The 27,991-nt window shown below is 25.3% G+C and overlaps 2 protein-coding genes and 1 long non-coding RNA gene across 6 annotated transcripts in view; 1 reads left to right on the forward strand and 2 right to left on the reverse strand.

Annotated features, from left to right (window-relative positions):
* LOC107168245 (DNA-dependent protein kinase catalytic subunit-like) overlaps positions 1-18,003 on the reverse strand; it is a 32,123-nt gene extending 14,120 nt beyond the window's left edge. Inside the window, exons 1-32 of one of the 4 annotated variants that reach the window (XM_089227890.1) lie at positions 17,876-18,003; positions 17,733-17,785; positions 17,599-17,670; positions 15,729-15,978; positions 14,352-14,527; positions 13,491-13,668; positions 13,318-13,430; positions 13,054-13,246; positions 12,734-12,975; positions 12,398-12,576; positions 12,071-12,333; positions 11,837-11,998; positions 10,776-10,891; positions 10,297-10,707; positions 10,060-10,210; positions 9,639-9,914; positions 9,442-9,552; positions 7,730-7,932; positions 7,365-7,545; positions 6,838-7,037; positions 6,627-6,777; positions 3,908-4,130; positions 3,543-3,791; positions 3,013-3,256; positions 2,771-2,917; positions 2,467-2,699; positions 2,119-2,403; positions 1,795-2,025; positions 1,198-1,417; positions 618-772; positions 304-544; positions 51-230 (exon numbers count right to left, since the gene is read on the reverse strand). In XM_089227890.1, the coding sequence (XP_089084016.1) occupies positions 51-230; positions 304-544; positions 618-772; positions 1,198-1,417; positions 1,795-2,025; positions 2,119-2,403; positions 2,467-2,699; positions 2,771-2,917; positions 3,013-3,256; positions 3,543-3,791; positions 3,908-4,130; positions 6,627-6,777; positions 6,838-7,037; positions 7,365-7,545; positions 7,730-7,932; positions 9,442-9,552; positions 9,639-9,914; positions 10,060-10,210; positions 10,297-10,707; positions 10,776-10,891; positions 11,837-11,998; positions 12,071-12,333; positions 12,398-12,576; positions 12,734-12,975; positions 13,054-13,246; positions 13,318-13,430; positions 13,491-13,668; positions 14,352-14,527; positions 15,729-15,870 (5,856 nt within the window). In that variant the 5' untranslated portion in view covers positions 15,871-15,978; positions 17,599-17,670; positions 17,733-17,785; positions 17,876-18,003. Of the gene's footprint in view, positions 1-50; positions 231-303; positions 545-617; positions 773-1,197; positions 1,418-1,794; positions 2,026-2,118; positions 2,404-2,466; positions 2,700-2,770; positions 2,918-3,012; positions 3,257-3,542; positions 3,792-3,907; positions 4,131-6,626; positions 6,778-6,837; positions 7,038-7,364; positions 7,546-7,729; positions 7,933-9,441; positions 9,553-9,638; positions 9,915-10,059; positions 10,211-10,296; positions 10,708-10,775; positions 10,892-11,836; positions 11,999-12,070; positions 12,334-12,397; positions 12,577-12,733; positions 12,976-13,053; positions 13,247-13,317; positions 13,431-13,490; positions 13,669-14,351; positions 14,528-15,728; positions 15,979-17,598; positions 17,856-17,875 lie in introns of those variants that run through there. The other 3 variants (XM_089227891.1, XM_089227889.1, XM_015517592.2) reach the window with 3 other exon arrangements.
* Positions 17,771-23,315, forward strand: LOC149056448 (uncharacterized). Its single transcript, XR_016191785.1, has 4 exons — positions 17,771-17,905; positions 17,975-18,155; positions 22,563-22,925; positions 23,105-23,315. It is a non-coding gene; the product is annotated as an uncharacterized LOC149056448 (long non-coding RNA).
* Positions 19,525-24,592, reverse strand: LOC107168426 (uncharacterized). The gene is made up of 2 exons (XM_015517834.2): positions 24,341-24,592; positions 19,525-24,158 (listed from the first exon to the last, which is right to left on the reverse strand). Exon 2 carries the CDS (start codon positions 24,153-24,155, stop codon positions 20,274-20,276), a length of 3,882 nt encoding a protein of 1,293 aa, XP_015373320.1. The 5' UTR covers positions 24,156-24,158; positions 24,341-24,592; the 3' UTR covers positions 19,525-20,273.
* Positions 24,593-27,991: the final 3,399 nt, after the last annotated feature.

Here is a 27,991-nt window from a genome sequence, read left to right on the forward strand (position 1 = left end):
TAATTTCAAACAAAGTTCACAAAGTTTTTTTTTAAACATTATTTTAGTACATTCGACGATGAACAATCTTCAATGAAGTTTGATCTTAAATAAGAATTATTATAATCATAGCTTCCTAAATCTTCCACAAGTGTATTTTTTAAATGACTATTCAAATCAATATATACTTCAGGTATATTCTGATTGGATTTTGTTCTAATGTTAACTAGTTTTTTTTTCCGTTCTGGTATCTAAAAAATATTAACAATTAACTTTAAAATCATAAAATTAATAATACTTGAATACTCTTAATTATTATTATACCATTTCAAAATCTATAGGAAATTCATAACGCATAGTACAATCTACTAAATTTCTCCAAATAAATTGTTTTGGTGGACGTTCATTAAACAAAAATATTGTGTATTTGTTCAAATCATCTTCGGTATTGCTAATAATAGTGATTAGTGCATTATATGAATAACAATGTAACCGTCTAAACAAATGTTTTATTTCATTAGATCCTTTTGTGTAATCAACATTACTAAAACGAACTTTCACAGCACTACAGACAAATAAATTACAAGTATTAACTAATATAGATTATTTTTTTTGTAACATTACATAAATAAACTTACGCAGTTCTAAACTGAGTTATTAAATTTTTGGATTGGCTTCCATTATATGTGTATGGTATAGTACAACCATCATTAAGTTCTATGTTGGTAAAGAACTTGAATATCTCTTCTATAAGCTTAAAACAAACTATTTTTGATATTAATAAATGTCGTGCCTAAAATAAAAATAATATTATCACATTGAATTTAGATTAAAATTTAAAATACAAATATTGTTGGCTTCTCATTCCAATAGTTAAAAATGTTACTAAAACTCTATACAAATCTTCAATTTTAAACTAGTAAACCACCGAAAGCCAATCATTCAAAACCTCTTTTCCCAAACAATCCCAGGTGACCGTGGCCGACGTTTAAAGCATAGCTGGTGCCGTGACTAGTCAGATAGTTAACTAACCACTATAACCCACGCCATGAAATACTATTATTGAATAGTTTTTTCAATTAAGTCAACTAAGCTCTTTTATATATCTAGGATATAAGGATAGGCTAACTCAAGGTATTAACATATTATTGGATACATGATAATTTAACAGTTAATTTATAAATTGTATAATAAATTAAATGATTATAAACAAATTACTTTTCCACTGTCATTTGCCAAAAGATTTTCATTTACTGTCTTCAAAATAAAATCAATTATATCAGTATAGACTTTTGTAATTACATTTTTTCTACAAAAAGACATTATGGGGATTAAGAAAATATTAGCAATCATCTCTCTTCTACTTTCAGATATAAATTCATTTCGAAACTTTTCATAAACAAAATTACAACATAGAAGTTGAGTTTCATCAGATAGTCTAAAATAAATAAAACATAAAACAAATTAATTAACAATTAGGTATACATAGGTATAAGAATTATATTAAGTTTTAAAATTTTTTATTTAAATATTGTAGAATACATTAGGTGTTATTAAAAATCTTTAGGTTTTATGATTTATTTGATAAAATTAAAAATTAGGGACCAAAATTGTGACATGTAAAATAATAAAATGTTGTTTTATATAAGTTTAAGCAAACCTTAATAATTCCAAGTCTACATTTTAGACAAAACAGTAAGTGGTTCAATAGACTAACTTAATTTTTATGGTTTAATAGTTTTTAGCTCCTAAATTATATAATTTATTTTTCCAGTGACAAATTGAGTATATTCAAAAACTTATTATTAAAATTACCTTTTAAAAAAATAATTCAAACAATTTTCTACTCGTTCAATAATTACATGGTTGGGATCTTTAATACACCATTCAACTATCATTTCAAATAATAAATATGAAGAACTTAACTCCATAGCAGTTATGATTTTTTGAAAAGTAGTTACAAGATTAGTAAGATCTATACTATGTGGTTTTAATTTTGACGAGGTTTCAGAAAAATGTTTATCTCTGAAATCAATTAGACATTTTCTAAAAAAAAAAAAAAAACAAAATTACTAACTATGTATTTACTTTTACCAAATAGATAATTCATGGTATGAATTAAAAATAAAATTATACTACCTAACAGTATAATCAAGGGGCTCTTTATATTTTTGACTTGAAACTAATTTTGGTAATAATCCAAGAAGTCGGGATTTATGATAAATATTCAAATTGTTATTAGTCAAATTATCACAAATCCATTCCTGGAAAAATGTCATGCTTTCATTTCTAAATGTATCAGTTAAGTTTGATGATAATTCTACAAATTCAAATATTTCATTCCAAGAAAATATATTTTTAAACTGATCCCAGAATTTTTCACTATTCATGATTTTTTCAATTAGTAACTTTCCTTGGCCATCTCTAAAAATAATATACATAATAATTAATTGTAATAATTAAAAATGAGTATAATGTATAGCTTACTTATTTTTATTATTCAATGTTTTAAGAACTTCTAATATCACATAAAATGTCTGATCATTTAATGGGTATTCAGTAAGCAGTTTTGTAAAAGAAATGTCAGGATTTTTTAAAAAATACTTAGTAATTGGTTTACTAAATAAACTAAAGAAATACAGACCAAATACTTTTTGTTTGTATTTATTGGATTCAATAATATAATTTTTATCCATGATTAATAATGTTATTATATCATTCTAAAATGATGAAAATAAATATATAAGAATCATTACAATTTATAATTAAATAAATTTTTTTAAATGCATACCGTATAGTCAAGGTTTATTAAAAATGCTATCAAATTTTCCAGGTATGACAATCTAACTGACTCAAAATCTACGATTGCTCCATCATTGTACACATATTTAAATAAATTTTCAAGAATATGTTTTCGATTTACAACTTTTTCAAGATCCTATAAATATATATTGTAAATAAAAAAAATATATAACTTTAAAATAAAAGTTCAAGTCACTTTATATATGTTGCAATATAAATGAGTTACTTTACCACAATTGAAAGTATATTGCATTCAAGGATTAATTGATTTGCAGAAACAAAATTTTTTTTTATTGTATATTCATTTAGTGTATTAAAATTGAAGACAACTTCAGACCAATTTTTTGAAAGATGTTTTTTCAATTTGTTGTTAAATTTATTTGAAATAGAAGTTATTTTAGTGTATTGAACTATTTCTGATTTATGGAAACTTAATTTTTCATCAGAGTAGACCATTTCACAATCAAAGAGACATCTAAAAAAAATAACAGAATTGATTAATTAGTAGGTCCTGAAGACATTATACTAATATAATGGAATTGTACATAATAGCAGCATTGCAAGAATCATGTATATTTTTTTAAAGTATTTTATCCAATTTTGATAGACAGGCACAAGTGGCTGTATATGTTTGTTTGTTATAATTTTATTGATTTCTCAGATTACAACACTTTTATGTTGCTAATATAAGTAGGGCCAGTCTGTTAGTTAAAAATCTATGCAAGCAAGCCTTAGTTGTAGTAAAAATAAAATTAATTTACTTGATAGCAAGATCGTAAATTTTCTCCTGATTTGCCTCATCTAATAATTCACATACTAAATTGTTATCAAATACATTTATGAATTGAAAGATACCAACTATAACAAGATTTTTTAAAGTGATAAAATGTCTGGATTGAATAATAATATCTTTGTCACTTTCTTTGAATGATATATTCAAATAAGTTAACCATTCCATTAAACTGAACTCTTCTATATGAAATAAAAACTGATGAATAGACTGAAACAAACTATTTATTTTTATACATTAAGAACTTTTTATAATGGTTTACTAAAACAATAATTAATAAGTTCTAACATTGGAGATCATTTTAGGTACTTATGTTAAATAACCATTAACTCTCACCAAGAACAGGGAGTTTTCAGTAGTTTAATATCCACCATGTTTCCAGTGAAAAGTGATGTATAACAATCTAAAGTAGCAATAAGTTGATTCAACCAATGTATTAATATGCTTACGTTCTTCAAAACTTTAAATGAATTTAAATCTCGTTCAATACAGTTAATTAATTCTTTTTCTCCATGTGATATTATAAATGAATTTAATATACTTTTTAATGAATAGTGATCTGTAATTGAATATTTAATTTATTTATAAAAATATCATAGAAACATTTATTGAAAAATTTAACAGTTATTTAGTGGTCCAATATATTATTAGAATTACACAATTTTATCTTCTATTTAAAAAAAAAATATAAAATTTAAAATTATAAGTGGCCTGTTATCATGGTATATATAAACTTAATAAATTTCTGAACTAATATTGTCTGTCTGCACATAATGACAAAACAAATTATTGACTTAGTTTTTAGATTTGATGAAGTGTGAGCAATAGTTATTTTTATTATTAGTACTAGGCTTAGAATGTTTATAGCCTAAAAAACTCGAAAATGCATACAAATGTCAGAAAAATATCAAAATATGATTTTAAATTAATTAAATATGACATTAATAAATATGTTAAATTTTTTTCAATTGTTTTAAAATATTTGTAAAAATATGAAAAAAAAGATTTAGAATTTTAATTATAAAAATTTTAATCAAAATTCAAATGTGCAAAAATTTGCAAAATTCATAAACAAAACATCCTAACCCTATTCATCACACATAGAAAACCTTTTTAAGCCAAGTCTAGCTAATTGTTAACTATATACTTATATTGTATTGGTTAGAGAAATTCATCTGAATGAACAATAACGTTAATTTATATTCAAATTTTAATTTATAATTGTAAAGTTGCATAAAAGTATTCTATAGGCTAAATGCAACCTTTTTTTCTTTTTTTTATTAAAAAAGAATATTTACAATCTGTAACATAAGTAAAATAAGCAAGTAAGATTTCTTTTTTTTTTTACAAAATATTTACATGATGATAAAATATGAGGAGGGAGGCTGTCCAGTGACAGAACCGAACCCTCATATGTCAAAGGTGTCAGGGGTAGGTACACCAATGCCTTTTTAACCGGCGGGTGGGATTATTAGGTAGGTTTGCTCCGCCCTGATTGGCTATAAGGGGGTTGTTGTGGGTGGTAAGTTTGGAGTGGAATTTTTTGTAGTAGTTGGATGCAACTGTGGTAACGGTTTCAATGTTGAGGTCGTTGTGAAGTGAATTGATAGAAACATACCAGGGTGCAGAAGTTAGTAAACGTAGAGTAATTGATTGAAATGCTTGTATTGTATTTGTTTGGGATGGTTTAGCACAGTCCCATATCTGTATTCCATAAGCCCAGATGGGTCTTAACATCAACTTATAGTTATTTTATTGTTGAGGGAAAGATTTGATTTGAGGATAGGTCAGAGGGGTTGTAATCTACAGCAAAGCTTTTTTCTTGTTTCCTTTAAGTGAGGACCCCAGGTGAAATGTTTATCTAGGATCAGACCCAGATATTTAATTTGGGATTGCCTTTTTTTTAAAGTTAAGGACAGGAGATATTTTTCTTCTTAAAGTGAAAGGAATTTGGAAGGACTTTTCGACATTAATTTTGATTTTCCAATTGGATGCCCATTTTTCTATTTTTATAAAATGCGATTGGAGATTAGAGGCTACTATAATGTTGTAACTATGGTCGCTTAAAATTTCTGTGTCATCAGCACATGTAGCAATAAGGATGTTATCAGTGCTTAGTTGCTAAGCCTTAGTATATCGGCAGAGAAAATGTTGTAAAGGTCTGGGGACAGATCACTCCCTTGAGAGACTCCTGCATGAATTTATAAGTAGGAAGAGAACGCATTACCTTGTCTAACAACAAATGAACGGTTAGAAAGGTATGATTTAATTATTAAATAAAGAGGTGCCGATAGAATTTTTTTATTTTAAAAAGTAGACCTTGATGCCAAATATGGCAATATTCGGTCAAATGCTTGGGATACGTCAAGGAAGACGCCAGGGCAGTATTTTTTTCCCTCGAATGAGGAAGATGTTTTATTGATAATCCTATGAATTTGTTGGGTGGTAAAATGTTTGGATCTAAAGCCGAATTGAGTGTCAGGAATTCTTTTTTGGGTTTAGGTGACCAATTGGATTCTGAGGAGCAATATTTTTTCAAACAATTTAGCTAACACCATTAGTAAACAGATAGGTCAATATAAAGATGCCTTATTTTTGAGTTTGTTAGGTTTATGTATGAGAATTATTGTAGAAAACTTCCAGATACGTAGGAAATATGATAATCTTAGCATTAAGTTATATAAATGAAAAGTATTATGGATTTATAAGGGAGAAATTTTAGCATTTGAATGGTGATTAAATTGTAACCAGCTGATTCTTTGTCCTTTAGTTTAAGTTTTAAGTATACAATTTTTTATTTCTCTAGGCGATGTGTGTTTCACGGGAAGTGACATTGTTAATGGGATGTCTAAAAAATTTTCAATTTTGTTTAGCTTGTTTGGGTTGGGAGGTATATTAGAATGTGGTGTAAATATGTTTGAAATTTGAATACCAAAAACGTTTGCTTTATAAAATATTTTATTTTCTAAAAAACTTCAAAATAAAATTGCAAAAATATAATGTCTCTTATTTTTAAAGATTAAAAACATATAAGTAGAGTTTTTATTCTTATTACCTTTTACATTCCTAGAGAGGTTAATTGCTAGATCAAAGCACTTTGATCTACAATTGATCGTTGGTGATCCAATATATTTCAAAAGCCATTCAACTACATCAAATAATTGAGTTCCAAGAAATGGTTTTGGTGTAATTCGTGAAATACAGACCTATATTTAGTTAAAATAACTTAAATAAATACATAATATTATATTTTAATTTAATATTACTTCATTAAATAAGTTTGATTTTTCCAAGAATACTCTTTGTAGATGATCTATAGATTTTAAAACATGTTGTTCTGAAATTGTTGATTTGTTTGAATCAAGTATAACAACAAAATAATATAATAATTGAATCCATAATTCATTAATAACAGTTTCATCTTCTCGAAGTAAAGAGTAGCAGGAATTAAAAGCAATAGCAGCTCCTAAATATATATATAATATACATTAGAGTTAAATAGAATAATTGATTTATTGATCAGATTTCAATAAAAGCAAAAAAAATATAGATTTACAATAATGTGGTTGTATAATTTCACTATTAAATTTAAAGCTATCGTATTCAAATAATCTTTTAAATGTATTTTTATATAATTTATAATTTTTTGTAAAAGAAAAAAATTTAACTTTAAATACAAAATATTTTAATTTTTAATTATAAGTAATCAAAACTACAAATGAAATAGATTTAAATTAAGCATAGATGTATTAATAACATAGGTACTTTAAGTTTCATTATAAATAATATTTACCTAGCTGCTTATTTGGATCAGAATGCAAACAAAAGGATATAATTTTTTTTATAACGATGCGTAAACTAATTGAAAGTTTTTGAGATAAATTGTCTTCTTTTAATGTCCAGCGTAAAAATTCCATAATACATTTCGAAGAAAAATCCCTAACTGCTTCATTGCTATTTTCTGATATACTATCCTGCAAATATATAAAAAAAAGTACAGAATAGATAATATATTTTTTTTTTTTGAACTAGTCGGTCATGGATATTATTATATAAATTATGTTGTAAAAAGTAATCCATGAATACAATTTAATTATTATACTGAATCTAATTAGTATGTCATGGAATACTGGGGGAAAAAAATAAGATTTTATTTACCATTAATATATCAATAATTATTGGAGTATAAATACTATTATATTGGATTCCACTTGCAAAATAATGCACAATACCAATCGCTAAAGGTTCAAAAAGTTGTTGAACTAGATCATCCATATCACAAGCTAATTTTATAACAATTGGAATAACTTTTTTTGTAACTATTTCCATTTCAGTTGGTTTAGAACGTTCTAAAACCAGATCTATAATTTATAAATTAATAACAAATAACAATGCAGAAATACAACTTGAATATAATATCTTATATATAACTAAAAATTAATGTATAAGGCTTCTTATAAGCCTTTAAAACTACTGAAATTTATACACATTTTCTTTGTAACTTAGGGAATGTTCTTTGATGTGATTTTAGATCCCCATAGGTTGCTATAAGGTGTCTTGCAAATGAATATTTTTTTACTTCACAAAAATTGATTATGTATTTTGTTTATATTGTTAAGAACCACTGAATTCTGCGTTTAACATTATTCTATATATGTTTTAGTATTAATGTATTTAGCTGTAAAATAATTAAACATATTGTAAACTGATACGTGTGTGATAACAGGCGAGTAGGACTCCCTCTCCATACGACTGGTCTAAGGAATTTGCTGAATAAACCGCAAACGTAGCAGGCAGTCTTTGAGTAACGCATTACCATTACAGACCATTTCAGGGTATTCATTTTAAAATATTATAACAATTAAATAAAGAATATAATTTTGAGCCAAAGTAATTTCGTCTCGTTGTTTTTTTATTTGTTACGGAGTCGCTAAGTGCAAATCCATAACAATATGTATAAGTATAGGATTGCAATTCGTTACAGAAATACAGTTTAAAAAATAAATAGTAGTGCATAGTAACATACTCAATATATTCAGTTTAGTTAATACTATAAATTAGACATGCCTGATTTACATTCTTCAGTGTTAAAAAATAATTATGATAGCAGTCAATAATTGTTCATATTATGTCATTTTTTTGAGAAAAAATATTTTCTTACTGTCTTAAATCCATTTAAAATGCACAATTAGCATATTAAATTATACATATAAATGAAGTGTAATTTTTACAGATAGCAAGGAAAAAATGTAAATTTAATTACAAAATATTTTGGTAATTTAATTAAAATAAATCCATTGAACCAAAAATATTAAAAAATAACTCGTAAAATAGTGCAGTTTTAATTTAATATTATACATAAGGAAATGGTTAGAATAGTATTAAATGTTTAACTAAATACTGGTATAGGAGTCAAGCTTTTTTATTTATAATCAATCAAATTAGTAGCATACTTTGATGACAAAATGCTTCTATAGTACTATAAAAAACCAAAGGTGTCCTCCTACAGATAATGGTAGAAGATTTCATTGAAGAAAGTAAATAAATGAATTTAATTGTAAACTACGAAACAATAAAATACATAATACTACCATAGAATATTACAGGACATAATAGTCTGAAAGCGAAAGACATGAAGTTAGATATAGTATAAAGCTTTTAATATATCTGAGTGGAAATAGTTTAGTTGATTATGAATTTATGTTTAATATATTTAATAGAAAAAAAACAGCACATATAAAAATGGAGAGGAGGTTATAGAGATGTGTCTAAATAGTAAACATTAACATTAAGCAAAAATACAAATAAAGAAAATAGTATTGTTTCACATCAAATAATTAAACTTGAGATTATTAATATGAAAAACTTACTATTTCCAAGATAAAGAATAATGTATGTATAGAAAATTTCACAAGCAATAAATCGAATTTGACGATTACTGCAATATTGGCATAACTCTAAAATTCTAGGAAGAAGATGATCTAAATAAATTAATAGACATAAACATTTTTCATTAGATACAACTTCAAATTTTAAATAATTGTATTGTTTTGAAAACCTAACTCACCAAAAGAAATGTTTATTTTGCAATCATTAAATGATAAATTGTAGTTTATTATATTGAGTGGATAGCTTATAATTTCATTTGGGTCTTCCAGGAGTCTTAAACAAGTAGACATATCCAATTGAGCAAAATATTCAAGAATTTTAACCTGGACAATCTCTAGTTCAGTCTCCGGTTTTGTAATTAATTTATTGTGTTTAGTTAATATTCTTTTTCTATTGTTTTGTACTTGCATTTGATCTAATATTAAATTATTTAATTCAACTTCGTCGTCATATCCTAAACAGATGTATAATCATAAATATATTTTTCATAGAATGCCAGTAAATTATGTAAATAAATTTGTTATTTTAAAGATAACTAATAAAATAATTTTGTAGTATCTGAAAATTATGAAATTTATATATTTTAAATAAAACCAAACCTTTAGTTCGAAGTAACAAATCAAGATATGGCATGATATATTTTAATAGTTGATCCATTTCATTCTTTGATAAATCATGTTGCCATCTCTCAAGAGCATTTACAGCACTTTTTGCCAAGGGTAAAAATGTCGAACCCACTATTAATGTAGTCTTATAAATAATTATTTACAAAAACATTATGTGTTAATATTAAATATTTGTCATATTTTTTTAACTTATATACTTAATATAATTACCTTTACTACCTCCGCTATCTGAATATTAAATATTTCTTTAACAATAGTAGAAGGTAAACTCATTAACATTTCAAGACAACAATATTGTAAATCTCCATCAAATGTAAGTACATATACCATAACACAATTTACATATTCTATAATTTTTTCTTTGGTATTATTATTATTAATATTCTTTAAAAATGCACACCAATCTAACTCATGAAAAATAATGGTTAATATCCTATATATTGAACTAATAGTTGGAAGTTCAATAGAATGATTAATTATAACATTAAGGGTATATGGTAACCACGAAGATGCAGTTTCAATATCGAGCTCAAGGTTATTTAATATACCACTGTAAATTTGCACTAAATTAACCAGTGCTGTAATATCTGAAGGTTTTTTGGCAATATAATCAACTTCAAGCTAAAAAAAATAATATTAGAATTAAGTTGTAATAAATATAATAGAGTTAAACTTGGAATTTTACATACTTCATTGGAAGATTTGTTTGTAGATAAATCTAATTTTTTTATTATTTTCAAAACACTGAACATAAAACTACACATTAATGATTTTTCTAGTTTTGATTTCACCGTTATTGGTATATCTGTAAAAATAATTTAAATTGTTAAGAACTTAATATATAATTGGATAAAATCTACACAATTCTTCAGATATTGTTACCTATGTTAGATTTTGAATAAGATAAAAAAAAATTAACCGGTGTGTGGGCAACGATCAGCTGTACATTAAGTGTAATGGTTGTGTTAAATTTTAATTTAATAATCGTTATATATGTAAAATAATTCTGAACAAGTCAGAATGTCAGTCTATAATATTACTCTATATATTGTTATTATTAAGAGGACGTGCTATCTGAAAGTGTTGTATATGTCTTATAAGTGCGTAAAATGTACCATTTAGCAGATCACGCTTAGCTCCATTAGTTTAAAAGTTAGAATTAATTGACCTCTTATAAAATGTAAAGGTAAGAATATTATTTAGAAAATCTCATATTTTAATTTTGAAATGAGTTAAAAAATGCATAATTTTAAAACACTTATAACTCGCTTTAAAATTAAAATATAATAAAAAGCTCATAAGATTGTCTAAATAATATTCTTACCTTTAAATTTTATAAGAGGTAAATTCACTCTAATTTTTAAACTAATGGAGCTAAATGTGATCTGCTGAGTATAATATGTAATAGCAATTATAATATATTAAGCAATTGTAAGATGGAAACAACACGTGTGGGTGTCACAATCTCTAAAGAGGACACTAAATGTCTGAACCGTCTACACTTGCACATGTTATATCTGTCTTACAAGTGTACCTAACCTAACCTATTAATAACTATTTTGTGTGAGAAAGAACTGTGGCTATAGTCATAATTAAGGAACAACATTTTCACCAGATAAAAATGAAAACTTAGTCATCAAAATTTAAAAGAGTACTTATAAGCTGGATTACTTTTTTGTAAGAAAAACATTCAAATTTTTCTCCAACACAAGCTCTATTTATAAAGTATATGATTAAAAAAAATTCTTACTTAAATATAAATCAAACAAATGACATTGGTGTGCTTTTAATAAAGATATCCAAAGTGAAACATAATTAGTACTTTTAATTAATACATGCCCGGTATATTCTTCTACTATTTCAGCATCAACAGCTGCACGATGTGAACAAGATTTTATTAATCCTACATAAACTATAAAAGAAAATCAGTTTTATTAAAAAAATTGATATAATCTTTTAAAAAAAATACAGCAATCTTACTTACATAATTGTTTTAAATACTTATCCAAAATATTTCCATGAGACGATGCTAGACAGTATATAGAAATAATTAAAGCGTTACTAATATTGTCTTGCCACTGAGATTTTGACTGAGCAGATGCAAAATCGTTAAAACAATAAATGCTCAATTTTTGAATAAATAAAACTTGATCAGTGTTTAAAGATTTAATATTTTTTATAATTAGTGATAATGAATTCAAGTAATTAGCTGCATTTGGATCATAAGACTTTTTTTCCAGTGGACAACTAAGTAAACATAAATTAGGGTAAGTATTTTAGTGTTTAAAAATCATTTTACTAATTAATATACTTTAAGTATTTTTCCTCAGCTTGTAATGATAAAATAGTAAATATACCAATCAAATTTTCTTCTCCCAATATATTATTACAGGGTTCAGCTAACCAGCCAATACTTTTTACTACTACAGCATGTTCTGGATGATTTAATTTAAAATCACATAACTTTGATTTTAAAAATATAATCATGTTCTAAAAAATACCAAGTATAAATTTTAAGTGTGAAGAGGGTAAATTATAATGGGTTTTGGGTATAATATATTATATTATTATATATATATTGGGTATAAATTTGTTTAAAATAGTATTAATAGAAATTCCATCATATAATTTATATATAAATATATACTTTTATCATTTCTTGTTGATTATTTCCAATATTTGATTCAAATGTTTTATTTTGTCTTGCAAATTCTATTGAAGCCCCTTTATAAAGAACTTCGAATGAAGATAATCCAATTTTTTTATCATCTATATTTGGCAATAAACACCAATCCCAAAGTTTTTTTTGGAACCACATAACTTCAGCTGAATTTTGAAATAATAACTTTAAAAATAATGGAATATGTCTTTGAAATAAATTTAAACCAGCTGAAAACAATATTTTGTTTTAAAAAATTAATTGTTAGGCATAGCAAGTAATGGTTTTCATTTATTATTGTATTATACTTCGATTAATAACATGTCTTTTTTTTTCTTCAACAGTTCCAATTAATTTTTTTAATATTTTGTATAAACGTAAACAATAATCACGAGTTTCAATATGATCTGCAAAATTATTTAAAAATCCAGTCAATCCATTTAAACATCCTATAGCCACAGGAGGTAAATATTTTTTGAAATTTGTCTCCTGTTTTTCTATCTGTAAAGTTGAAATAAATCAAAAAATTTGTTAATATAGTAATAATTATAATAATAATAAATATTATCAACCTGACTTTGAAGTTCATAACAAAACAGATTCATGAGTTTATCTTCATAATTTCTTAAGTACATAGGATGATGTTGAGCAATTACACCAAATAGATTGTATATATGCTGGCGGGCTAAATTCATTATCATTATTATTTTACATTGTATTACTTAAATTAATGATAAAAATTTACCTGTAGGGGATATTTTTTCACCTAACGAAACTTGATAATTTAGATGTTCAATTATTTTATTGATTTCAATTTGATCACTGAAATTATTTCCCTCTAATAGTTTTTCATATATTTGATAAGTTCTTATACTTATGTCTGCACTTTGTTTTGAATTTTTGATGCATAGATTACATATAATCTATAAAGCAGGTTCATATTGTTTAGTAATATATATTTTTAAATGCATACTCATCGACAAGAACACACTTATATAGGTACATATTACAGTGCTTGGCAAAAAGGAACTAGTTCCATTTCCAATTCTTAAATAAAAAACATTTTTCTTCATAGATACGTTTGAAAATGTATTAATATAATTTAATTAGAATTAATTAATTGTTTAATTAAGCATTTTGTTTGTTTATTTCAAAGTTAAGACCAATAATATGGACATGACTGACTTGAAATGTTGTAAAAATTGTCAATGTTATTGTATATTGTTTAGTATAAATTTAATAATACACCTTGTATATTAAATTGTCTAAAAAAAATTATAAAAACATTTCCTCTACAAATTATTTAAATCTTCTATATTTTTAAGAATATATTTATAAATATAGATGGCACAAGCTGAGAATACCTTATTGTAAAAATATTAAATTAAATTAAAAAATAATAGATCTTAAGAAAAAAAGAAACGAATAAAATAGTTGTCTCTAAAAATGAATAATATTTCAATATCTTACTTCACAAGAAAAAAATAAATATTCCCATTACCTAAGTTCCTGAAAATTAATTAAAATCATTGGAACGAGTTCCTTCCTAGCACTGGTACATGATATGTTGAATGTTTACAATTAATTGTATTTTATTTTTATTTACCATTATACATTTTATGTAATAAACAATAAGTGTAGGAAATGACTCAATTAACTGAAGAAATAAGAACAGAATATCAGCTGTTATTATTTTAGTATTTATTGAATCCGAGCTAATTATTGATTTTGCAAAACATAATATTCCATTATTATCCGCAAACAATATTTTGAGAGCAAGTTCTAAATACAAACAATTACATTTAATTAAAAAAATTATTCATTTATTATTGTATTTAAATATTATAAATAACTTTTAAGCCAGATGGGTTTAAGTATTTCACTTAAATAAGTGAGGAAAAATTAGTTAGAATATACCTTTAAGGTGAATTTACATATATTTTTTATTAGCGTTGAAGAGTAACTCTGAAAATTAGTAACTACTTTTAAAGTATTTTATGATAATTTAATAACATTGTATTGTAAGTAATATATCTTAAGAATCTATAATATTTGTAAATACCTATATTGCCTAGTAATAAGTATCATTTTCTAATAGTATTTTATTTTTGTACCTAAAAGTTATTTGACAAAAAAATTGTATTCTCAATAAGTACTTAGTAATTTGTAAAATGCATTACTATCATAGCGCACACAGGTGTGGCTAATAGGCACACCTGAGGGAGAAAATTTTAGATATATATCAGGTTGTTTACTTAGAAAATAAGTCAATAACAAATTTTTTTGGAAAATCGGAAAGTATTTTAAATAATTTTATCATATAAATTGTCGTGACTGGTGCAATACCTATCAGGTTTTGAATGATGTCTATTTTATTTTTTTGTGTGGTGGGGTGGGTGATCAAAAAACATTATTAAAAGCCATACCTGAAACAGGATTCTGCTCACACCTATAATTACTATTTAACATAAATTTTAAAAATGAATAAAATATGTAAAATATATTGTCTTATTTTGTTCTTAAAAAAAAACAACAAAATTTAAAAATAATTACTTTTATATAGATAATTTGTGATGTCAGTTAATTACCAAAAAAAAGTTAATTCTCTAACACTGATTTTGAAGTACATTAACTATCCTATAACTGTTTCTTAACAAACATAAAAGATAGTAGATACATTCTTAAATATACTCGTATTATTATAAATTTTGTCTGATGATTTAATTTATTTAAAAAAAATTGAATTGAATCAATCTAAATGCTTAATAAACTTTTTAAAACATTATTACAAAATCTTATTTTTTAAATTGTTTACTATTATTCTTTAAATTTGTAAATTTTGATATGGTCACCAAAAATAAATGATAAATCAACCTAGTTTAAAAATATGTTAGATTATTTAAATATATAAATATATATTAAATAGGTAGTTGTATTTGTATTATCCCGATAAATTCATATTTAATATACTTTAATAAATCACCTGATTCAATAGATGTTAAATCACTTTTGAAATACTGATTTATCTGATGAATGTGCTGTTGGGCAGCTTTAACATCCAAATTACTACCATTTTGTGCAATATTTGTGTGTAATGCACACAAACATAATTTAATGGTGGACATTCTATGCACAATTTCTTTACAAATTCTAAATGAATCCTAAGAATTTTACATTTCAGACTTGCAAGTGTTAAAATCAAAGTATTGTTAAGTTTAAAACTCCATAATATTCTGCAAAATAAAAAGAAGAAAATATGGCATTTTTAATATATTTTAAATCCAGAAATAACATAATTATTATTATACCGTGTGTCCCAAAAAACAGGGGCCACTTTACCACTCATTACCATGAAAATATTTTTCAATTCTGTTTGCGGGACATTAAACTAGACTAATGGATCATAAATTTCTATGACTTACAATTTTTTTAACTCATGTATCTTGCGCATGCGCAATAAAACTTACATTTTTTTTTAATGGCAACCTGTAATTTGAATATCATATTCGGGTTTATCGATTTTTTTCAAGCCATTTTGATGTATCAACTTGTGTCCTAAACCCAAAATTGACTAAACTAGAGCTATGGAGAATTAAAAAAATAAATTTATTTTTTTTTTTTTTTAAACACCATGCAACAAACAATCAAAATTATTATTATTAAATTAATTAACTATTTACTATTTATGAATTATTATCTTATTTTATTATTACACATTATGAAATTGCATATGGTCTTAATTGGTCGAGACCAAAAAAGAAGAAGTGTATTTTTGTTTCAATCAGAATTACCTATAATTAAGTATCTATTAAAATAATAATGAGCATTGGTATTTCTATTTTTGTTATTTACCTACCTATACCTATTAAAATGTGGAACTTATTATAAATTTAATTTGTTAATTTTTTAAATTCTCCATGGCTCTAGTTTAGTCAATTTTGGGTTTAGGACACAAGTTAATACAACAAAATGGCTTGAAAATAATCGATAAACCCGAATATGATATTCAAATTACAGGTTGCCATTAAAAAAATGTAAACTTTATTACGCATGCGCAAGATACATGAGTTAAAAAAATTGTAAGTCATAGAAATTTATGATCCATTAGTCTAGTTTAATGTCCCGCAAACACAATTGAAAAATATTTTCATGGTAATGAGTGGTAAAGTGGCCCCTGTTTTTTGGGACACACGGTATGTTAAATACCTTGTTGTACATTTTATGAAATAGATACTTAAAAGTACATGATATTATTTACTAATTTCATATGGTTTGGTTGATTAACAAAACATTTCAAATGCAAAGTTAAAGTTATATTAGGTATAAACATATGAAAATAGTGTGAAATGTAATGCAATAGTTGGTGAATAGTTGACTAGTTACCAAGATCGTGTTAGCCATAATAGTAACTACATATTTTGAAAAAAAAAAATTTACATTTTACAAAGCTAATAGAAGCTACACGTGACCATAAATTTATATTTTTCAAACTAACACAAATGAGTAAAATGTTATATTGTCATCATGATAATCAGTAGTGTAACTAGGATTTTAGGGCCCGTAGCATAAGGTTTTCTGAGGGCTCTTACACTTTTGAAAATAAACAAAATATAGCTCTACACGATTAAAGTTGACATTTATTTCAAATACCGAAATAATATTATTGTCATATTAGTCGAGAAATCTAACATTTAAAAAAAAAAGGTATTTCTGGTTATCCTAGAGCCCTCGTTAGTTTTAGGCCTGTGGCATTTGCCCAACCGGTTTTTACGCCACTGTTGATAAGATTAAAAAAAAAAACGACTGGCTACAGCAGTTGTAAGTTAAATTTAAATTTTAAATAAGAATAATACTTAAGTTTTAGGAGCTCAAATGTGTTGATACGGAAATTCGAAATTTGAATTCACGAGTTCACGTTTTATTTTCTGAAAAGAGTGAAAATTGAAGAGACTGATCTATTCACTATTCAATAAATGTCACATGTCACTTGTATAAAAACGTGGAACACCGGAAGTCTGAATTCTGGAACTGCATTGCTGCCTGCTGGCATTACATTATTACAATTACAAATAATACAAATTACGATTTAGTATTAATTTTATCAGTAGTGAACAACATTAAAAAACGAACGTGCAAAATGGTTTCAATTATCACTTGCCGGTTATTCACATATACATAGATAATGTATAACATAATATCACCCATGACTAATATCCTACATTTTTATAGATATGTCTATGAGATATCCATTATCGAGGAATAATCTACATATTACTATTCCGATACGTTGGGGATGAGACAAGACCATGAACTAAGATCATGGCACGATTAAAGATAGTATCTTTCTATCTTTAATCGTGGTTCATGGACAAGACTAAGATTAATGCTTATCACCAGGGCTCGTAAAGTCGTAAGTTCATGCATTTCGCTTCGCATTTGCACATCAATCTTCATCTTGCCCAGTTGTTAATACTAATATTGCTATATAGATGACATATAAATCCATTTCAAGGTACCACGGTTAAATACGTGAAGTCTTATTTTGCATATTTCTATTTTATCCTGAATGTTATACACGATTCTGATATTCCTATTCATATTTTCATGGAAATACTAAAAAAGAATCAATATGTAATTTAAGGCGATCGTTTATAATTTTTCATTTTAATTGTGACTTAAAAATAATAAAATATAATTATAAAAAAATTAATTGATAATGCATGCTAAATTTCAAAAATTGTTTATGATTTTTTTAAGTAAGCATTTTTAAGCGCATAACTTTAGAAATTTAGTGCATATAAACGTATATATTTTTAAACTTTTATGGCATATTTTGAGTGCATAAATGCATACTTATTTAGGCATTTTGTTGGATATGAACCCTAAAAAACTCGCTTATCACTCTATATACCCCCATGCTTTTCACAGACCGGCAAACAGGTGCTATCAAAATATATATTAACGACATAGACGTTGATAGTATTTCAAAATTTTACATGACACAAAAAATGAAGTACCTATAATATAATAATATATTATTTTCATAGTAAACATATGTTTATGATTTAAAAATTTGAACTTTAAGCACTTAAAGAAATTTAAAAAAATTTTAAAGCAACTTTTCCAGTAAATTTTTTTTTTTATGATAAAATTGTATTTATTTATGAGGAATTTTCAAATATAAGCTAAAAATGAAATTTTTTTTATACATTTCTAATTAAAAATAGTTCACAAATTTTCGTGATTTTGATGTATGTCAAAATTTTAACTTTTGGTTCTTAATTTATTTTTTCTTTCCACTTCCAAGTTTTTGGACTAAGCAAAAATTTTTTATCCACATTAATCTAAAACTAATTATTATCATTTACTTATTGTATTTTTATAAATACAGATTGTAAATTTATCTATTTTTCAATAATTAAAAAAAAAACCAAAAATTGAAAATGTCATATGGCAATAATTAGCTCACATGAGGCAAAATATTTTGAAAATTTAATGCTAATATAAACACTCAGTGAAAATTTCATAAATTTCATTTTATTTTTAATTACACCAAAAACTAAAATTGTATTTAAATCTGTTTTTCCTTAGTTTTAAATTTTGGCATTTAAATGCATCAACTAAATTCACTTTGCCAACAGAAAAGATACTGAAATATTATTACTCTATGCTGAAGTCTAAAATCAGAACGGTATTTCGACTACTTACTGCATACATACTGACACAAAATCTAAAACAAAATAGATTTGCATAAATTAAAAAAAAAAACAACTTAACAATTAATTATCTCTGTAAAAGAGTTTAATAAGTTTTAATTTTTTAATCTGTTGTAATAAATGATTTCTAGTATTTCTAGCTCTTGTAAAAGCTGATAGTTTGCAGTAAGTTTACAGTGCTTGAATTCAGACTTCTTTAGAAGTGAACAATATTTATTTGTTGGTACCCCTTATAATTACATTTTAATCAATAAGTCATTAAAATATTCAGTTACTTATGAAATTATTTTTTAAGTTTTGGCATTTCCCTTCTATATTTCCCAATTCAAGCACTGAGAGTGCATAATAAGAAAAGAAAAAATTACATTAGAATTTTGCATATAAAATATTTAATGTGAATATGAACGTCATTTTTTAGAATTTAAATTTAAAAAATTGATTTTTGACTATCCAAACAAAATTTAAAACCTAATATACATCTGATACAAAAATATTTCTAAAATCACGGCTTATTGATGAAATACATAAGACTTTCACTGACTGTTTATAGTGCAGTACACATCTACATTGTTATAATATAGTCTATTGGCACATTTGAAATGTTATAATTTTTATTAATTCATACAACAATTAAAATTTATTAATCTTATTTTAAAATTCAATACATTAAAAATATTCTTTAAAAAAATATATAATAATTAAATTACTAATATTTATAGTTCAAATCCACATCATATTAACCTTAAGCTTATTATTTTCAAATAAAAATTACAAAATAGTACATGGAACAAAATGTATAATAATAATTAAATCTAAATATTTAATCTATTAGTACGCTTTTTGATAATTAATGATGGTGGTTGTTCAGTGGTTTCTTTTTTACTTGTACCTCTTTTCTCTCTAACTTTTATTTCAATATCTTGTTTTGTTGTAGATTTTATGATGTTTTCTTTTCCAATTTTCTTTTTAACAGCAGAATCATTTTTAATTTTTTCAGTCCCTTTTATCAGAGGTGATTTAATTTTATTTTGTCTCGAATTTGGACTTTCTAGTGTCATTCTTAATTTTCTTACAGCTGGAGTAACAAATCTAGGAACTCCTTGTGATTTTGTATTCACTCGCAGTTTAGTAGTTCTTGGGGTCTTTAATTCTTGTACCTGAGATTTTGCTACAGGTGAATGAATAACATTTGAGATAGTATAACTCATGATGTTATTAACTTTCAGTGAAATAATTAGTTCATTTACGTACATTGACAACCATTCATCATGGCAAGATTCTTTAGCTTTTTTAAGATAAACCATTGATTTAGATGGATCATTGAAAAGAACAAGGTGTTCTGCATAATGATATTTGGCTAAAGTTTTTTGTCTAACTTTCAAGATGTTATATACTTCATTTTTATTTAACTGTGGTAGAGACAATTCCAATAGTTTAAATGTACGTTTAAAATAATATTCGGCTAATTTTTGTTGGTTGGCTTTAGAACAATAAACAGCTTTAAGAATACATGCTTCAATAACAGAATACATGATTATTGGATCGAACGGGCCATTGCTACTAATAGCTTTGTCACAAAATTCAGAAATACTCATTTGTGCAAGTTTATTGTTCAACCGTTTTAAGGAAGGTGACGCCATTGTATTAATTCTAGGGATTTGAGAGCATCTATAATCTGATAATGGAGAAGAACATCTATTTGGAGAGTAGTTAACAGTTAATTTTTGCATTTTAAAATCCAATTCTTCTTCTTTAAAATCCAGTAATGTCATTACGTGTTCCAATTGTCCATTAGCATTTTCAAAATTACAGCACATCAATTCATTCCAGCAGTTCATTAAAAATACATTTAATGCTCTTTTAGTTAAGGCAGATTTTAAGACAATATTCATTTGAACTTTCAAAAAACAGCGAGCTTCGACAGGTTTGAAAGTATTTATATAGATTAAATTCAAATATGAACATATACTCAATAGTACAAAATGCATTGCCAAGTATTCATAAAAGTAATCGAGTCTTTTGATAAGACTATGTGCAAGATTATAAGTTTCAATGAATATTGAAAGACACTTATTATTGTTAAATTTTCCAGATTCAAAGCACAAGCGACTTTTAAGGTAAGAATATTCTGCCATCAATATAACATTATTGTTCAATTCTTTGTTATGGATTTCCTCTAGCAATACTTGTGCATCATCAAATTTTGATTGGTTTAAAAGAGAAGTTGCTAATGCCAATTTATAATCAATAGCCATTTTAGGTAAATGTTTAGCTAAATTAATTAGTTCAAAGACATCTATCTCACTAATTTTCAATAATTCTGTAAGCGCTATAAAAATATGTTTTTGACACTTTTTATTAGAAGCTAATTTATATAAAAGTTGCCACACTTCCACTTCTTTTGAATCACCGTGCAATTTGAATATAAAAGCGACTTCTTGAAGACTTCTAAAAAGTAATTTGACGTCATGATCATCTTTGATTATATTATTTATTAAAGCAGACCAATTCTTAACAGCATAGTTCAAACAGTTAAAAAGTTTGGGTTTTATTTTTAATGGCAATATCCATGATATAGGTTCATATTGAATAATATTTTGTTGTTCCATACCATGTTCCAACCTCTCTTCAGTATACGAATCCAATTCTTTACTAACAAGGTTTTGCAAATGTTTTAATAAACACAGGTAATTTGCATAATATAAATTACCTAACATCAATGGCATACTTTTTTTTTCCATTGATGTTTCTACTTCTAGTTTACGAATGTAGTCCTCCAGTACATCAATTACTCTTTTTAAACCTTTTATACTATTTGAATGCAGTATTATGTAAGCAGTAGTAATTATGACACGACACTTAAACTCTCTGGACAGTTTATCAGCCATTAATTCTTCAAATAATTCCAACACAGCAGTAGAATCTTGTTTGATTTTATTTTGATGATTATGGGCTTTTAATTCTAACCACATTATTTCAATGCAATCAGATTTTGTCAAACTATAATCGGGCCATTTTTTTTTTAGATCAATATCATTTTCAAATGTTTTCAAAATTGTTTGTTTAATAATGGTATTGTTTCTTTCCTCTTTGCATTTAAGATAAACCCATTGTTGAGCAGCAAGTTCAGAACGAGTACGCACACACCAATATGCAATACACCTTAAAGCTTCATCATGTTTATTGTTATTGTATAAACACCGACTCAATAAAATTGCAACACGAGCCACAAGTTCTGAATCAATTCCACGAGGGTCAAACATTGAGTATAAATTTTCAAGGAAATCTAAGCATAAATGTGTAAACTCACCAGATGATGTGAAAATACAAAGATTATAAGCACTTGTTAACGAAAATTCAATGAAAGCAATTTTATTTGAGCAATTTGATTTATATACTCTGTCAAACAGAGAAGTGAACAATTCCATCCACTTTAAGACATCTTCGGTATTTAAAAATGTATGGTTAGTATTACTTATATGTCGTATCATTATAAACACTATGTTAATCAAACTCATTTCAGATGTTGAATCCTCTTTGAGATCACAATCATTGCTCTTACAACATATCTGACTAATTGAACTATGTTTACTTATATAAACTAAATGGTGTAATAATACAAGCATTTGTGATATTGTTTCAGGAGAATTAATAATCAGCCCATCATTCCAAAAGTTCTTTAATTTTGTAATTGTTATAATGACAGCCTTGAGCACGTGATGTAACATTGAATTTGGTAATATCATATTTGGTTCATACTTTTCAACATATGTAATCATTTTACGAAGTTCAAAATTTGAATCCAGACCATTTTTAATAGAGTTATCAATAAACTTAAATAATGGTATCAATAATGACAATGATTCTTTTTCAGTTTTATTCAAACAACAAACATCAATCATTAATTTGATATGCTTGATTAAGTAATGTACTTGCATCTGTCTGTTACGCATCATGTTTTGCATTACAGCTACAATGTTTTCAACTAACATAAAGTATAATTTCATCATACATTCTTGATCATTTTTTTTTCTTATACCACTGGAAGATAATACTGACTCTAAAGTCATATCCAAAATAACTACATCCATAGTACGGCCTTCATGTAATATTAATCCATTCATATTTTTCACAAGTGTTAATGATGAAGATAATGCATACTCAATTTCTTTTCCAGTGTGACATTTCACCAGGTTTAATGCAGCATCCCACATCAGTATAACATTTAACTTTTTTAAATCATCATCAATAGGGCATGTCTTATGAATATGATGTGCAAACAACTGAACTAAGTATTTCAGTATATCACATGGTGGAGATAAGTTATTTAAAAGATAATTACTAAAATGAACAGCTTCAGATACATGATTATTCATTAGTAAATATTTAACAATAACATATAAACTATTTTGTATTGGTTGCAGTTCACACAAATTGATCATTTTGAAACAACGATCAGCAAACTGAATAACATCATTAGTGTTTTTACCAAACTGCTTAATTTGGTTGATAGAAGTAAATTCAGATTGAAGTTTTTGAGCCAACACACTTACTATACTGACTGCAAAATTTTGAAATCCTTTAACATCTTTGATATTATCATAATGAATGTTAAATGTATCGAGAGCTTCTTTCAAATTATCTTGGTTAATATCATTCTGTATTAAAAGAAAAATTTGCTTTAACTCTCCCATTATCTGAAAAAAATATATGTTAAATGATTGGATTTAAACCAAAATTGAAATAAGTATAATTATGACATCAAATAATAATAATATTAACAACTATTTCAAAAAGTGCATAGAAATAATTAGATATAAATCATGGACAAAATGGATAATTTTTTATTATTACAAGCTATAAAATAATGTATATTTACCTATCAGTTGACCTCTGGTAGATGAAATTGAACTTATTGAAGACAATAGACAATATTATACCGTAAAAGTTAGTTCATTTTATTCATATCATGATTATTAATCAAGATTCATATAAGCTAAGAAGCATGACAAAATAAAATAAGAATAGATTAAGTGATAGCAATGATAGCATAAACCATAAAGACTAAATAAAGTATAAATTCTATAAATTGAATTAAATTTTAATTTAATTCAATTTTTGACACTATCTTCCAACCGACAATTCGACAATACAAAAAAAAAAACGGTTAATATCACTTCAAAATACTCGCCCAATATCAGTATCATCATGGAACAAAAATATCATATCTTTTTTGCTTGGAATAAGCAACAATGAATAAATTAAAATTACATCATCACTGGTACAGGCCGCCGAATTTAATTGTATTAAAATTTTTATTTTATAAATATTCAAAATATTGTATACTTTTGTAGTGTTTGCAAGAATTGACCGACCGATTGCGATAAAAGATTTATCAATAGATTCCTCGTAACCTGTGTATTTTTTGTAATCCCTATGAATAGGAGAAATATAAATGATGCATCATAAATAATATGAGCATACATGATGTATCATACATTAGTATAGAGTTTTTTAAAAAACAATATTTATTTTTTTTTAGATTCTGAACGAAGTGATGAATGAATTGATTTTACAATGATGTGTGTTTTTTTTTTGTGTCTGTGTACAGCATAACTAGTCGAAATAATGCTTCGATTTCAAACTTTGGGGGTGGTTTCCGATGTAAAATTGAAGATCCTTGGTACATTATAGAGGTCAAAAGTAAACATTTTCCAACAGTTTTCAAAAAAATCGAGAAAAACAAAAAAACGGGAATATTTACGCAAAACACGTTTTCGACCAAATCCATATTTTTATATGATTGTTATTCAAAAACTAATCACTGTAAATACTTGAAATTTTCACCAAATGTTAATGTTAGTGATATCTATATTTTTTGAGTTATTTATAGACCACTGAAATTTTCGATTTTTTTGAGAATTTTTTTTTGAAGTGTCGGTAAAAAAATGTTGGACGACCAAAAAAACTTGAAAATTTAATACAAGGTTCCTTATGAGTTGTTCATATTGTAGCTAAAAAAAAATTAAAAATCGTAAGTCACGATTTTTTTTAATAAGCTCTTACAGTTCAAAATTTTACGAAATCTGTCGAAAACGCGAAAATTTGCAAGTAATTTAGAAGTTGAAAAATCATAAAAGTTTTTTCGTTATAACTAAGGATTAAAAATACAAAACTAAGTTTTCCATAAGTTTTCCTTCAAGTAGCTATAGAGAAAACTCGAAGCATCATTATAGGAAAAATTTTAAGTGCGTTTGAATTTTAAATTTTCACGAAATAGCGTAACGATAACGATTTATCCTCAAACGATTTTAAACATTTGTTATTATTCAAAAAGTATAAGTCATAGATACTTGAAAAATTTTACCAGTTATTTAGATTGGCATTTTCTTTACATGATTTAATTTTCAAAATATTTTGACTTTTTTTGAGGTATTTATAAACAGCTGAAATTTTCAATTTTTCTGAAAATTTTTTTTTGAAGTGTCGATAAAATTTTTATGGCCCTATCAAAATACTTGAAAATTTAATGCAAAGTTCCTCATAAGTTATTCTTATAGTGATTAAAAAATTATAAAAATACATAGGCACGACTTTTTTTATTAGAATTTGAAGTTCAAATATTGACTTAATACGTAAAAATTACGGCAATTTTCAAATTATCTTAGATCGAAATTCATAAAAGTTTTTCTTTTTAATTCTAAGATTTGAGAATTTAATACAAGGCTCATAATATATTTTTACAATAGCAGTTGAAAAATAAAATAAATGTATAGCCACAATTTTTTTTTACATGTATTCAAATTTTATATTTGACAACATACGTAAAAATCACAAAAATTCGTAAATTATTTTATTCTAGAAATTCATTAAAAATTTTTCTTTTATACCTAAGATTTGAAAATTTAATACAAGGCTCCTAAAATAGTTTTACAATAGCATTTGAAAAATAAAAGAAATATATAGTCACAAATTTTTTTTATAAGCATTTACAGTTCAAATTTTGACTAAATACATAAAAATTACGGTAATGTTCAAATCATCTTGGATCGAAATTCATAAAAGTTTTTCTTTTTAATTCTAAGATTTGAGAATTTAATACAAGGCTCATAATATAGTTTTGCAATAGCAGTTGAAAAATAAAAGAAATATATAGCTACATTTTTTTTTTTACATGCATTCAAATTTTAATTTTGACAACAAATGTAAAAATTACGAAAATTCGTAAATTATTTTATTCTAGAAATTCATTAAAAATTTTCCTTTTATACCTAAGATTTGAAAATTTTATACAAGGCTCCTTACAAGTTTTTCAATCTTTATCACAAAAAAAATGTCCACCGGAAATTCAAATTAAATTTTTATTAGCATTTGAATTTCAAATATTGACAAAAATTCGTCAAAACCATGAATATTTGCAAATTATTTTGTAGTTCAAAATTCATAATATTGTTTGTATTTATATCTAAGGTTATAAAATTTAACACCAAGTTTTCCATAAGTTTTGCTTCAAATAGCTGTAGAGAAAATTTGAAGTGTCATTATAGGAAAAATGTGTTGAGCGTTTGAGTTTTAAATTTTTATGAAATCGCGTAATGATAACGATTTATCCTCAAACCAGGTATTCGTATATCTATGATAATATAAGGTATTATGAATTATGATAACTACACTAATTGATTAACTATAACTATGCCTTATGCAAAATGCGACTTAATTGAAAAATAAAATATTTATTTCAAAATAGAATATATGACAATATTAAAATATAATATATCCTAGACTGACAAATCATCTCCGTTCAGAATCGTTTTTCGTATACAATGATACCATTGATACCTATCATTGCATTCAAATTTAATCCCATCCATTACAGTAACCTACCGTACAGCAGAGTGACATCCACGACTTACCCGCTTTTTTAAAGTTACCATTGCATGATTACAGGGTTACATCTTACATATTATATATTACTATTTTGATTAGTATAAAGTATAAACTAGAAATTTTGCATATTACCCTTTAATTTTAGTTTCCATTGGTTATATCCTAACTTAACTTCGTACGTATAAAAAATTGTGTTTTAATAGTTTATATTTCTAGCTATCCCCCTCCAGATTATAACCAAATTTATATGTACATGTTATGAACACAAATTATAAGTTTCTAGGACTTGTAAAATTACTGGTTCATGTTCATATACTGGGAATAGGTACAACTGTATGTAGTAATTGCAACGACTCCTTCGCTGGATAGGCGATAGCCGTATAGGATTATAGCCTAACCTAACCTCTTCTTAAGAATATACTTTTCAAATGTATTCAAATACTTTTTTTTAAAGTACCTATTTAAAAGGTTAGATTAGGCTAACCTAACCTAACCTAACGAATAATTTTTTTTAGTGTAATATATTTTATATTGAAATATTTCTTTTATATATTTTTTTAATTTATTACAATTAAAATGTTTCATCAGCATATGCATGCTATTATTGCTATTACAAGTTTTAGATTACAAACATTTTTTATTT

Source organism: Diuraphis noxia, unplaced genomic scaffold, assembly GCF_037042655.1.
Source record: "Diuraphis noxia isolate RWA-SAM2 unplaced genomic scaffold, SU_Dnox_SAM2 contig0004, whole genome shotgun sequence".
Taxonomy (NCBI): Eukaryota; Metazoa; Arthropoda; class Insecta; order Hemiptera; family Aphididae; genus Diuraphis; species Diuraphis noxia.

Coding starts and splice junctions, on each gene's coding strand:
- LOC107168426 (XM_015517834.2), bottom strand. CDS start 24,155: ATGGGAGAGTTAAAGCAAATTTTTCTTTTAATACAGAATGATATTAAC.